This window comes from Puma concolor, chromosome B4 (assembly GCF_028749965.1).
Source record: "Puma concolor isolate L17-30 chromosome B4, mPumCon1.1.hap2, whole genome shotgun sequence".
NCBI classification, from domain to species: Eukaryota; Metazoa; Chordata; class Mammalia; order Carnivora; family Felidae; genus Puma; species Puma concolor.
The window spans coordinates 38,026,694-38,041,393 of NC_141673.1; the positions used below are offsets into that span (position 1 = coordinate 38,026,694).

General features: G+C 35.2%; 1 protein-coding gene across 15 annotated transcripts in view; it reads left to right on the forward strand.

Moving 5' to 3' along the window:
• PPFIA2 (PPFI scaffold protein A2) overlaps positions 1 to 14,700 on the forward strand; it is a 479,884-nt gene that overhangs the window by 357,494 nt on the left and 107,690 nt on the right. For all 15 annotated transcript variants that reach the window (XM_086712721.1, XM_086712726.1, XM_086712720.1 and 12 more), the window contains 2 exons: positions 8,600 to 8,746; positions 9,763 to 9,897. In XM_086712721.1, the coding sequence (XP_086568847.1) occupies positions 8,600 to 8,746; positions 9,763 to 9,897 (282 nt within the window). The remainder of the gene's footprint in view (positions 1 to 8,599; positions 8,747 to 9,762; positions 9,898 to 14,700) is intronic.

A 14,700-nucleotide genomic window follows, 5' to 3' on the forward strand; every position in this document is an offset into this window, starting at 1 on the left:
CAAATGGGAATACTCAAAATCATTACTTTAAATTTTCCCCCTCTTATTTTGGTGTTGTGTCTGTGAGTGTGAATATATATTTGGGAATGTGTGCACCTTTCTTTCTCCATGTATTCGGTTCTTCTTAGATGTAACATCACTTCATCTGTTTAATAGAGTACTTGAAAGTTACTGCAAAAAATACGAGATTTTTTTTTGTAACACTGCCTAATCATCTTACCACCTAAGGTGAAATGTTTAGAACCTTTCACTTTCTCACTCTATTCAATTAAAAAGAAAATTATTCATAATTGTTAAAAAATTTATTTGGTGACCTTTCACCTTTTGTCATTTTTACATATTTGTTTAAATTACATATTTTATCTTATTTACATTTTTGTATATAATTAACTAATTGTTAACCGGAGTTGACTCCACTTTATGTATTCAATTATTTTTTTTCCTATTCCCTGTTGAGCCCATTTTACTTACTTTTGCCTCCAACATCCCCTTCTTTGATAAGAACAGATTGCTGACCTCCATGTTGTTGAACCCAGCACTGGATCCAATCATTACTCCCTGAAGTACGTCTTCAGTTGGGTCATAGTACCCTATACGCTTCTGATTTTCATCCGTCTTTACTTCCTGCCCTTATCTTGGGCTCCTTTATTTGCTCAATGTCTCCCTAGACTAGTAGTGTCTTCCCTTCTCAATCTACTTTCACTTCCCTGCTAAGTTCATGCAGTCTCATGGCTCCAAAAAACACCTACTGCCTTATGAATCCCAGTTTATATCTCCGGCTTATCCTGTGTCCTGTTTCCCAGTTGCCTGTAAAATTAACATATTCTCAAAATTAATATATTCAAGAGTGTTTTCCTGTTATTCTCCCACCCCCAAGGAACCAGAGTTTCTTGTCTTCTTACACAGCCCACCTGTCCTCAATGCCATTATTGTTCAGAACAGAAGCCTTGGAGCTGTCCTTGGTACCTGTTTCACTCACACACTGCATATGATTCAGCCATAAACCCATTATTTCCAACTTCAAAACTTATCAATAATGTGACCTCTTCTCACAATCTTTATGGCTCTTCCTTATTCCACACAACCACCATCTCTCTCTGAATTATTACAGTACTCTTGTGACTAGTCTTCCTTCCGCTTCAGTCTGTGCTCAACATAGCAACCTGAGTGACCTGTTACAATGTTAAGTCAGCTCAAGTTACCATTCTGCTTCAATGGCTACCTGTCCTGCTTACAGGAAAATCCAAGTCCTTACAGTGGTCTACGAGCCATGTACAATCTCCACTACCACCTTTCTGACTTCTGGGAACTCATCTCTTGCTGTTTCATTTTAGTCCACTCTGTTCAGTTAAGATGGATGGCCTCTTAAACTAGCCAGACCTATTCTATTGGGTTTTCTTTTCCCTCTTCCTTTTGCTCAAATGTTTTCTTCTCAGTGAAGTGTTCCCTAACCTTGTTATTTGCACATGTACACTCTTCCTCTTCTTTCATTTTCTTTGTTTTATCTCACAGTATTTACTGCCATCTGACACAATATATACTTTACCGATTTACCTGTTTGTCATATACCTCCCTTTCCCCTATACATAAAGATTCATAATGGCTGGGAGTTTTGTTTTGTTGTGTTTTGTTCACTTCTCTATTCTAATCACCAACACAACTATTGAGCTTATAATAGGCATTCAAGAAAACTTTGTTGAAAGAATGGATATTTATAGGTGTTTGATGTAAATGTCAAAAGGCACGGGTGAGATTAGAATGTGGGTTAGAACAATACCTACTATCTCAGAAAAAATGTAGATGATCCATGAAGTGGCAGGTTGCTCTGCTACCATGCAAATGATGATACTGTGCTCTCTACTTCTTTATATGAATTGATCGTTCAAAGACACGTCTGTCATTTTCACTCCTTAGCTGAAGGTTTGCCACTCTTCTATATCACTGTTAAGAAACACTACGATTTCTGGCTGTAAAGCTATTTGTTGAGGCCTTGCTTATCCTGGTTTCTTCATTCTCTTAGCCAGAGATTTAGCAATTTTCCTTTCATTTAGCACTCCTCTCTTGCTTCCTCTCTTCATGTTTATTTAATGCAGTGTCACAGGTAGAGCCCAGTATCTCCAGCTCCCCCTTTCTTATTGACTATGTAAAAATAATTCCTTAATTCTAATCGTCTTCAGGTGTAGGTGACAAAAAGCTAATTCAGATGGAAAATATCAATCATCTGATGCCAGGTGTTTTGTTTTTTTTTTAATGAGGAAATCTCTTCGAATAGGTAAGGTATTCTGCTTTCATGTGGAATTCTTTTAAAATGTAACTATTCTTGGGGCACCTGGGTAGCTCAGTCAGTTAAGCATCCAACTTCAGCTCAGGTCACGATCTTGCTGTTCACGGGTTCAAGCCATGTCGGACTCTCAGCTGACAGCTCAGAGCCTGGAGTCTGCTTTGGATTCTCTGTCTCCCTCTCTCTGCGCCCCCCCTCCACTTACTCTCTCTTTCTCTCTCTCTTTCAAAAATAAATAAACGTTAAAAATTTTTTAAAAAGTAAAATAAAATATAACGATTCTTGGGGCATCTGGATGGCTCAGTTGGTCGAGTGTCTGACTTTGGCTCAGGTTATAATCTCATAGCTTATGAGTTTGAGCCCCATGAGCTGACTGTTCAGAGCCTGGAGCCTGCTTCGGATTCTTTGTCTCCCTCTCTCTCTCTCTCTGCCCCTCCCCTGTTCACTGTCTCTCTCTCTCTCAAAATAAATAAAAACATTTTAAAAAATTTAAATATAGCTATTATCATCTCTAAAATTTTATGTAGTTATATTTTAGAAGAGATTCATGAAGAATATCTCTCATCATTCACCTCTAAAGGGAGGTTGCAAATACAGATGCTTCAAGAGCCAGTCAGGCAATATAAATATATGACACATTCGGCAGTAAAGGTATAACATAGGAAGCGCTAGAAATTAATGAGACTTGGGCAAGAAACCTATACACTGCCTGACTTTCTGTATACATCATATGTGCTGTGCGTGTGTGCACGCATGTGTGTTAAGAATACCATGAAAGGCCAAATAAAATGTTTCCAAAAAGGTCCGATTGCCAGAGGCCCTGGTTTACTTCTAGGAAATTCTTAAAGACCAACCATGAAAACTATTACAGGTGTATTATATTTAATTTGTCTAATTTCTTACATCTGTCCTATCCAGAAGGTACTCATCATTATGCCCATTTTTCTCAATTGAGGTAAAGTGACTTGTCAAAGGCATATGCACTGCCCTCCGAGCATTGCACTCCTTCCAAACCCTCAGCACCAGGAAGACACAGGATCAGCCCAGCTCCAAAACCTGTGCTTCTTCCACTATGAGCAACTTCTAAAATCAACAAAACAGAATCATTTACCAGTGATAGCAATGGCATAAAAAATGCAGCTGCACTGTAACCACCACTGAAATAATCTTGTGCTCTCTGTTTCCAATAAGAAGAAAACCATGGACTTTAAAAAGGTATCACTTACGCTCAAAACTCCAGCTTCCACTTTTATAATCCAGACTGTGGTCTGTGGACACACAAGGTCTACTAGATTGCAAGTATTTATAAGAGGAAAAAAACAGTGGGGGCACCTGGGTGGCTCGGTCGGTTAAGCTTCCGACTCTTGACTCTCAATATCAGCTTAGGTTGTGATCTTGTGGTTGTGGGATGGAGCCCCACCTAGGGCTCTGTGTTGAGTGTGGAGCCTGCTTGGGATTCTCTCTTTCTCTCTCTCTCTTTGCCCCTCCCACCATGTGCTCTGTCAACATAAATAAGTAAACTTTAAAAAAAGTGATTCTTCTTGCTACCCAATGTGTAACATTGCTAGCACAGTATGATTTATGTATTGTATTAGCACTACATATTTGTTGATTAAGGAAAAAAGGGGAGAGTAGGAAAAACCATATAATTAAAAGCTTCAATGCATTTTGCTTTATGTGTGAGGACTGTCTAGTATATCTAAAATGAATTATGTAAGTATATTTCATTAATGCTTTTAGAATATATTTTTGTCATTATTCCTCATCAATAAATAAATCTATTTAAAATTTACTTTTTTGATGACTATGAGATATACTTTATTTTTTATGATTTTTTTTCTTTTTCAAATTTTTATTTAGATTATCATTAGTTAACATATAATGCAATATTGGTTTTGGGAGTAGACTTCAGTAATTCATCACTTACATACAACACCCAGTGCTCATCATAACAAGTGCCCTCCTCAATACCCATCACCCATCTGGCCCATCTCCCACTCACCTCCCTCCATCTTCCCTCAGTTTTTTTCTCTGTCAATAAGAGTCTCCTATGGTTTGTTTCCCTCTCTTTTTATCCTCCCTTCCATATGTTCATCTATTTTGTTTCTTAAATTCCACATATGAGTGATATCGTATGGTATTTGTCTTTCTGAAATTTACTTTCTTTGAAGTTTTGTCTTAGTTGCTCCTTAAATTGACTGTGACCTATATGTAGTTGGGGGCTGGAGTAAAGCAAAGAACAGTACACATATTAAAAACATAGACAATCTTATAACATGCTTAGCTCTCCACTTTATAATTAAGAAAGCTACTAATTGGGGAGTGCCTAGGTGACTCAGTCAGTTACGTGTATGATCTTGGTTTCGGCTCAGGTCATGATCTCACGGTTCATGAGTTTGAACCCCTAATTGGTTCTGCACTGACAGTGCAGAGCCTGCTTGGGTTTCTCTCTCCCTCTCTCTGCCTCTCTGTCACTTGTACTTTGTCTCTGTCTCTCTCTCAAATAAATAAATAAATAAACTTAAAAAAAAAGCTACTAATGGAGTATTGAATAATACTTTATTAAATATTATGCAAAATATGCAAATATTATGCAAATTTTGATGTGCAAAGAATTAGAATTTTTCTTTAAATGTTTATTTTTGAGAGAGAGAGGGACAGAGTGTGAGTGGGGGAGGGACACAGAGAGAGGGAGACACAGAATCTGAAGCAGGCTCCAGTCTCTGAGCTATCAGCACAGAGCCTGATGCAGGGCTCGAACTCACGTACCATAAGATCATGACCTGAGCCATAGTCGGATGCTCAACTGACTGAGCCGCCATAGTTGGATGCTCAACTGACTGAGCCACCCCAACAAAGAATTAGAATTTAAATTCTATATTGTTTTGTGAATAAAACCAGCTTATCTTTCTAACTTCCTATTAAGAGTTCTTCAAAAATTCCTAAGTAATTAAATGAATACATATCAGTTTTGTCTTTTCCATTATCTGAAACATGGAGTTTTATTTTTTAGTTTACTATGTCTGAGTTACTATAGAGTTATATTTATTTGCTATAATAAAGTCTATTTTGTAAACAAACCATAGGTCAAGAGATAATTGAATCTTTAAATTCTTTTCCTCTTTCTTTAGGGAACAGTTTTTAGAGACTAGAAAAAGCTTCCCATTTTAGAATTTCTAAGTGACACACAGGGAAAAGATATTTCTCCAACTTGTAAATTCAAAATTTATTTTTGGCAACACAGCTTGCAGTTAAAAATTGAATCTCCCACATGAATCACTGAATCAAAAATGCAGTACCAAAGTCTGTACAGTGACTCCTGCATGCAATGTATGCCATAGAGTCAGATCAGCTAATTATAGGCACAATAGTAAGTAATAATCAAGAAGCTATTATTTATGGAGTGTGTATTATGCATAAGACTACACAAGGCACTTAAAATACTGTATCACAACAATGTTATATGGTAGATACTAGTATCCCAACCTAAAACAGAAAACAAAATAGACAAGCAAGCAGAGAAACCAAAAAACAAAAGAAAAGAGTATGAGTTATAGAAAAGGTAATCAGCATTCACCCATGATAACTGAGTTAATAAGTAGCAAAAACTGGGATTTGGAGTTAGTAAGTGTTACTCCAATGCTCATGTTGTCAAGAAACATGTATATGTCTTTAACTGAGTTTATCGCTATTATAATTTTATAAGAAGTTATATATGTAGGCTAGATTCAGAATTCTCTTTTTTGGTTACAAAATTGACACAATATTCCCAGAGTTCTATATGAAAATGAAATTAACAGTATACAGTTTAACAATACATAATTTTTCAAAGACAAATAATGTCAAGAGGGTACACATCTAAATACATGCGCACGCACACACACACACACACATACACACACAGAGTGCCCACCTACTTTCCATCTCACTTGCCTGAGATTCTTAATTTCAATCCTTTCGCTGTTAGTTGTGCTATTTTCTCTCTTATTTAATCGATGCCTTGCTATTATATGAGGATTTTAGTTCTTTTAAGTTTACTTATTTATTTTGAGAGAGACAGAGAGTGTGCAAGTGGGGGAGGGGCAGAGAAAGAGGGAGAATCTCAGAAGGCTCCACACTGTCAGCACAGAGCCCAATGCGGGGCTCAAACTCACAAACCTTGAGATCATGACCTGAGCCAAAATCAAGAGTCTGATGCTTAACCCAGTGAGTCACCCAGGCACCCAGAGGATTTTAGCTTTTTTATTCTCTACTTTTCTCTCCCAATCATCCTTCCACTACAATTACCCCCAAATCACATTTAGTGTCACCATTATTATGGCTGTGTAGATCATTTCCACAACTGATCCAAGTAGTAATTTCCTATGATAGCATTTCCTTTTGTTGTACAGCTTTTTGCTTTTCCAGGATTTTATTAATTACTTGATACATTTATTTCCTTGCTTGTTTTTAAAATGGTGGTGTATCTTCGCAGCCGCTCCAACAGAGTAGTAAAATTGCATAATTTCAATTCAGTTATGGTCAGTGATCAAGCAGATAATTTATCATTCTTATTTTTATTTTCTTTAAATCATTCCTTTTTCCTCTTCCCTCCACGTCTCATCTGTACAAGCTTATTTGTAGGCCTGCTTCATTGTTTTAGCTGTAGTTGTGGGATTTACTTCTTCTATCATCTTGAAAATCCAGGACAGAAAAGTGATCAAGGTCCCTAAAGCAGAAGAGGCATAAAAACTAGAGCACAGATAATGATTAAAACTTTGAGAGAAGGCAAACACCTGTTGTAAAAGTAAAAGCTAGAAGTTAAGGATTCGTGCATATGGTTATTTCCAGGTGGTGATGAGGGAAAATCGGGAAATGAAGGACTATTCATTTAAGGACTTCTATTTCTTTTGGAAAAAAATGGAAGAAAATGTATCTGCTCTGTGCATGTGGCAGGACTGGCTCCAGATCCTGAAGGAGAGGACCAGAAGGGCTGCTTAGGAACATTGACCAAAGGAATTTGGATAGCAACATATGGAAACCACCACTACCAACTCAATTTTAGGCTCCTTACGCAAAGGGCCTCCCCACATTATCAGGAAACCGCCACAGGCCCATGAGGCTTGCTTCTGCAGCTGACTTTTCTTAATATCTTTTTTTAAAAAGTAGGTTATCCACCTACTAGTAAATGTTCATGTAAGCTGTTAGGAAGATAAAATCATCTCCATATTATCTATGAATTAGGTGGTTTAAAAATTATAGTTGAGAATAATATTAATGCCATGGTTATTACATTCACACTGATAGCTGATTTTTCCATAGAGTTGTGTATTCTTTGAGTTTTCTAAATTCTTGGGGCACCTGGGTGGCTCAGTCAGTTACGCACCCAACTTCAGCTCAGGTCAAGATCTCACAATTCATGAGTTCAAGCCTCGCATCGGGCTCTGTGCTGACAGCTCAGAGCCTGGAGCCTGCTTCTGATTCTGTGTCTCCCTCTCTCTCTGCCCCTCCCCCCTTGTGCTCTGTCTCTCTCTCAAAAATAAATAAAAACATTAAAAAAATCTTTTTTTAATTGGAATATATGTAACAAGGAAAATGGTTAAGTTCCCAAGTCAATTGGTCAATTCATTTGTGAATATGACTCTAATTTACTTCTCTGGGCCCTCCTTTTTTTTTACAAATGTTTATTCATTTTTGAGAGAGAGAGAGCGTGAGTGGGGGAGGAGCAGAGGAGGAGGGGACAGAGGATCCAAAGCGGGCTCTGTGCTGACAGCAGCAAGCCTGATGCGGGCTCAGACTCACTAACCTTGAGATCATGACCTGAGCTGAAGTCATACACTCAACCTACTGAGCCACAGAGGCACCCCTGGCCTCCTATTTTAAACACTGGGTTACTCTTACTTATATATGTAGATGAGGATACTGGTGATATTGGTTATCCTTATTTGAAGATTGATTTGCAGTTTGGAATGGTAGCCACCATTTTACTGATTTTATGGTTTACAACTGTACCCATAATTGTACTTATCTCTACTGTATAATGAGCTAATTTATCTGCCACTTCTTTTCTAATGCCAGTTCTACAGTAGGCAGTTTCTTGTACTCCATTCCATTCTCAGAGAGAGGAATTTTTTGTTAACCCAAGATGTAAAAAGAATTCTGACAGGTAAATTGGGAAAATTCACATGAAATTTGGCATGCTTTCCATAAAAAGAAAGGAATGAATATTGCTTCAAGAAAACGGTAGCCTTTGTATCTTACTATTTTATTTAAATAACAAGACAATACAGTAAACTATGTGAAAATCTGATTTTAATTAATTTATTATTTTAATTGTAGGCCATGGCACAGAAGGAAGATATGGAAGAAAGAATCACAACCCTTGAGAAACGTTACCTCAGTGCTCAGAGAGAATCTACCTCCATACATGACATGAATGATAAATTAGAAAATGAGTTAGCAAATAAAGAGGCCATCCTACGACAGGTTGAGTATCTTATCTTGGTTTTGTTCTCGTCCATGTGTGCTCTCACCATTCTAACAAAATACGGAGTAAATAAAATACAGTATTTCTTGGCATTCAACTGTTCTCTAAAATTTAGAATGGAACTGACTCAACAGATGTGATTTCTAGCATGTAATTCACAAATATGTCTTAATAATAATAAAAATAATTACTAATATTTACTTTGGGTCTAGACATGAAACAGACACTGCTAAGCAGTTAACAATTACCTCACTTAAATCTAACCACCACCTGTGAAGTAAGCACAATTATTATACCGAGGCATCAAGGTTCAGAGACATAAAAACTTTATCAATGTCACACATCTGGAAAATGCCAGTTCTTAATGGAAGCCCAAGTCTGTTTGGCTCCAGAGCAGAGTCTATTTGGCTCCAGAATTCCATGTTTGGACAAACTATGGCCCATGTGCCAAAACTATAACTGTTTTATAAATAAAGTTTTATTGAAACATAGCCATACTCATTTATTTAATCATTTTCTATGACTGTTTTTGTGCTACAACAGTAGAACTGAATAGTTGGAACAGAGACTAAATGATACACAAAATCTGAAATATTTATTATCTGGCCCTTCAGAGAAAAAAGTTCTGTTAACCCTATCTCTAGAGCTTGGGCTGTTAGTCATTGTGCTACATTTCATCTCTCACTCCAGTTAATACTATAATTTTCAATAATATGCTCTCATGGTACGTCTGAAACCTTAGCGTTGAGTTATACTGCACATGTCCACATTTATATTCACTAGTAATTTTTATTTCTTTTTGTTGCCATTGGTAAGAGCTTTTCTATTTTTTTAATGTGCTGAATTTTATTAAGGAATGTGAGTAAGTAACATATAAAAACATGAGTACAGTCATCTCTTTGCACAGTAAGTGTGGTTGATTTTAAATCTAGAATAATGGCAGAAACCCTAGTGTCTGGTGTTAGTTATCCTTACTGGGACTCTTTAAGTGTCTCTTTTTCCATCCCTGTTTCAGATGGAAGAGAAGAACAGGCAGTTACAAGAGCGTCTTGAGCTGGCTGAGCAAAAGTTGCAGCAGACTATGAGGAAAGCTGAGACCTTACCTGAAGTAGAGGCTGAACTGGCTCAGAGAATTGCAGCTCTGACAAAGGTATTGACAAAAAAAATTAGTCAGTCTAGATACACTCATAGAAAGGAGTAGTGATCCAAATGGAATCTATAGATTGTCTTTAGGTTTCATGAAATTTAAGTTTATTTCGTCTTTATTATACTGGTTTGTTGCTTAGATGAGTTTTTCATATTATAGATCTTATTTATGCTGACATGAATGATTTACATATGAATGTGATGATACCTTTGCCTGTGTAAACGTTAGCAAAAACAAAATTTTGTATCCTGATGGTTGATTTTCCATGATAATATTTGAACATTAGAATAATCACTGAATATAAACAAATAATGATGAAATTTAATATGTATATAGATAAGTTGCAATAACTTAATAGCCTTAACAGAAGTTGTTTGGTATTAAAAATGTAGGAAATATCATAAGCGGTTCCTTTCTGACTATATATGAAAACATTTGTTAGCAGTTGGAAGTTAGATTTGCAAAAGTCTAAATTCTAAAGTTACTAAATAGAAAGTGGTTTTAATAGTTACAGTTTCTTCTGAACCAATTAAATTCAATAATAATCTGAGGAATATTCAAAATTATCTGCTATGTTATGGCTGTCAAATTCTACAATTATACACATATTGTAAATTTTGCAACCATTATAATGTTAAAAATGACTTATCATTCACAGTGAAATGGAAAGGACAGTGCTTCAAAGTGTATATGTACAACAAAACTTCAGCTTTGCTCACTAAAGGCATGTTTTACTTTTAATATCAGTTCAAAAATGTACAAACATTTTAGATATTCATGCAATCATTGCTCAGTGCTACATTTTCCATGCACCTAATAAATGGGTAAGACAGATATATGAACTACAGGTTACAAATTCTGGCATTAGGACTATCCAAAACAGTCAATACAGCAATACAAAAGTAGGCACACACATTTGCTTTCCCAAAAAAGTAAATAATTAAAGAGGAAAAGTAGACTGATGCCTATTGGTTAAAATAAGATAATTAGTCAGGTAGTGAAAAGACAAATATTTGCAAAGTAGAGCAGGGTTAGAAAGTTTTGGAATAATTGCTTGTCTACAGAGTATTGGAATAACCAGCTGAATAAAACATTAGTGTGATTAGGATAATGTCACAATCTGGATCCTTCTATAGTCATAGACATACCATAAACCCTTCTGGCAATTTTAGAAATGTGTGCTTTCTCAAATAAAGATAAATTTATCATTTGATTTGGGAAATAATCTCTAAATTATATAAAAATGTGCAAATATAGTGGTAATATTCTATTTTTTCTTGCAAACACATTTAAAATTAATCAAATATGGATAAGGGTGTGTGTGTGTGTGTGTGTGCACGTATACACACACACACACACACACACACACACACACACACACACACACACACTAAGGCTCTTCATTTGAAGAACATGAACTTATATAGAGTTATTGAACTGAACTATTTTCTGGAGCTTTAAGTGAGTGACTAAATAATAAAAATAATTTTGTAAAACTTTAGTGTAAAATAATCAATACTATCCTGAGTAAAATACGAGAAAGTCTGGAATCTCTTCCAAAGTAATACAATTTAAAATTCACCAAATAATTGCTCCTAATTAACTTCTGATGGACTGAGGACAAAACATACTTTAAAATATAATACTTGACTTACGAGGCTTCAAAGTATATATCCGTAAGCATCCTTAATTTAGAATATAAAAAAATAATTTGAAATAGGTGTCTTATCTTTGTTCCCCTCATTTTTTCTCTGGGGCTCTTACTTGTTTTTGATACATACTTTCATTCATGTACCCAAAATAATTTCTTCAGTTTACATCTAACTAATAATATATTGCTAAAATTTCACTTCATCTGAATCCTTTTGATTTCCTCCTTTTTCAGTAGAGTTTCATCTTTCTTAAGAAGTGTTAAAAATGCTAGAGTTCACTGTGTTTCTCTTTTTTACTGCTTTCTCTTCAGGCTGACTTTATATCAACACCATTATTTCAACTACAGAGTTTCTAGATTATTGCCATTTTTAATATACACTTGTCTAGAGAAGAGGTTTTATCCTCAGCACACTCCCTATGCTTGTAACATTTTTTATAACTTTTGAAGATGCTCTTTCATTTGTTTTCCCAAGTTTTATGGCTACAATGATCTTGTACTTTTTCTTCTCCTCTGTTCAGACACTTTTAGGGACTATCACTAGAACCAGTTTTATTTATATATTTTTATCACTTCCATATTTTCAGTATCTCACTGTTATTGATCATCATAATCTTTTTCTACTTCTTACTATTTTTGATACTAAAGTAAAAAGATTTCTGCTTAGCTTAAACCTAGGCTTCCCTCTCCTATATTATGAATGGCATTCTAAATAATGTTTCAGGCATTTTATTTGGCCTATATATTTTTTTCTGCTTTTATTATCTGCTACCTATTGTTTTCTTCTCTTTGCCCCACCCCAACTGACTTTTATTTCTTCCCCATTTCAAAATCTACTCATGTTTTTCTCAAAGCCATTTCTGCCTATAATTTCCTCTAAACTGTAGCTCATTTGAAATTTTCCTATGTCATATTAAAGAGTGAAATGAAGATAAGCCCTGTATCCCATCAGGGAGTACAAAAAATAGATTGTTTTTGTGTGACTTTTGTATTTACACTAATTACTTAAACTACAGTCTTCACAAGGCTAAGATGAACATAAATCAATACTATTGAAATTGATCCCAGTTTTTGTTTAGAAATGATGTCTGAATCTATTCTGTGGTTGATAAGATGTGTGTGTGTGTGTGTGTGTGTGTGTGTGTGTGTGTGTGTGTGTGTAGATAGGTAAGGAAAGCTCATTTAAGGCTTTAGAAAGTCAGAAATATTGAGGAGTGGCTACAGATAAATGTTAACATTGGCTATAGCAAGTATACACAAAATTATCCAATAAAGACTTTGGGATCCCAATTTTATGATTTATTATGTTTACTTCTTTAATTAAAGTGCATATTCCCTCAGCAAGGACATAATTCGTATTGAATTCCATAAGGTATTTCATTCATTTTAGTACCAGTAAAACATATCAACAATAACAAAGTAATTTAAACTTGACAGAATTCTTGCTCAATCTTTAAGTGAATTTTTACAATGTTTAGTATGTTTTCAATAGTTAAGATGGAAAGAGGTAGAAGTTTTAAAGACCTTTGGGAAGACCTACTGGGCTTGTGTTTTTAAAGAGACAGCTTTGGAAATTGAAATGTTCATGCTTTGACTACCTTGAATCAGTCACCTGATTAATTTTTACACCACCAACTGCATGTTAAAATGTACTTTTGAGAGATTACAGATATCTTAATGAATTTAGATGATATCATTTCAACAACATTTTGACCCATTTACTATATTCCTATTTGAATTCTAGGTTTTAAGTGATATTAGAAAACCATTTTGTGACATTTGGGAACTATGGTAGCTTTCTGTGTTTCTTCTGCTTGGAAATTTGAGGAGAGAAATTGGTTATTTGTTATTTCTTCATTATTTTCCCCATTTATGAAACAAGAATCTCAAAAGGAAAATCTTACAAATGTAAATATTGAGTTGTAATCTATATAAGTACACCAGTTAAACGTTAAATGTTTATTTTATAGATTAGTTGGAATTTGTTGCATAAAATAGTACATATGTGTGTGAGCCAATACATGAATAGGCTACTATTTCTTTTCAGGTACTGCATGACATATTTATATATAGTCCTATATTTGCATAAAGTAAGTTTCACTGTTTTAGAATAAACTTAGAGAATGTAATGGAATATGCTCTGAAGTTAAATCTTATAGATCTAACATAGAACAATTTTGATGTTATATATACTTGTAATTATGATCAAAATGTTGATTTAACTTTACATGTAATCTGTGCATAACATACTAATACAATTCAGCTATCAGCAATGTCACATGTGTTAACACTCTGTGTCTGTGATAACCGGACAATCACCTCCAAGACATGTAACGAATCCTGGCACTGGGCAAATATTAGCTGACAAAGGCACCATGCTGCCTGTTCACTTTAGGGCGCTATTTTGTTTCCATGGCAACAAATCAATGTAGAAACAGTTTCTGAGTGGTTCCTAGTGTCATTCAGGAGACTTTGTAAGTAAATATTCTTGTCCTCACAATATATCGTCACCTTGATAATTTGAGGACTTCTAATCGCTTTCATTTACAATGTCAAATTAAGACTACATCTGAGAATAGGTGCCAGGGTACTAGACCAGGTACTACACACTTGTATTCAGAGACCAGAAGTCAGTTTGTCAGCTCGTCCCTGTTGCTGAGGAAACTCAACCCTGGAATTGGAGAATACCCATAATAATTAATCCTGTGGCTTAGTTTGTCTTGATGTCTACAGTGTTAGGTTTGTAATAAATTTTTTTCCAAATTTATTTCACCTGGGTCGTTGTCCTAGCATACACTTCAACGCTGAGACACACAGTTTGCATTATTTTTTTAGTAATATGATAAACAAACCAAAATACAAAACATTTAACAATCTATCAGAGACATATTCTAGTGTTTGGTTTCCCATAATTCCAACTATTACATGACTCTTTCAGAGTTGCTTTAATTCATTCTGTAGTAGTCTTTCATCGCCAGCCGTCACTAACCTTCCATACCTTAGGTTGGTAGCTTTTTATTTGGGCGTATCATTGTTTTTCATTTATAACCATTGACTGCATCGTGTTCACCAGATATCAGTGTAGTTCTTTCCATGTAAAATTCTGTCTATTAAAGTACTAAATTTGCTGTCACATTTTTCTTTTAAGCATTCTG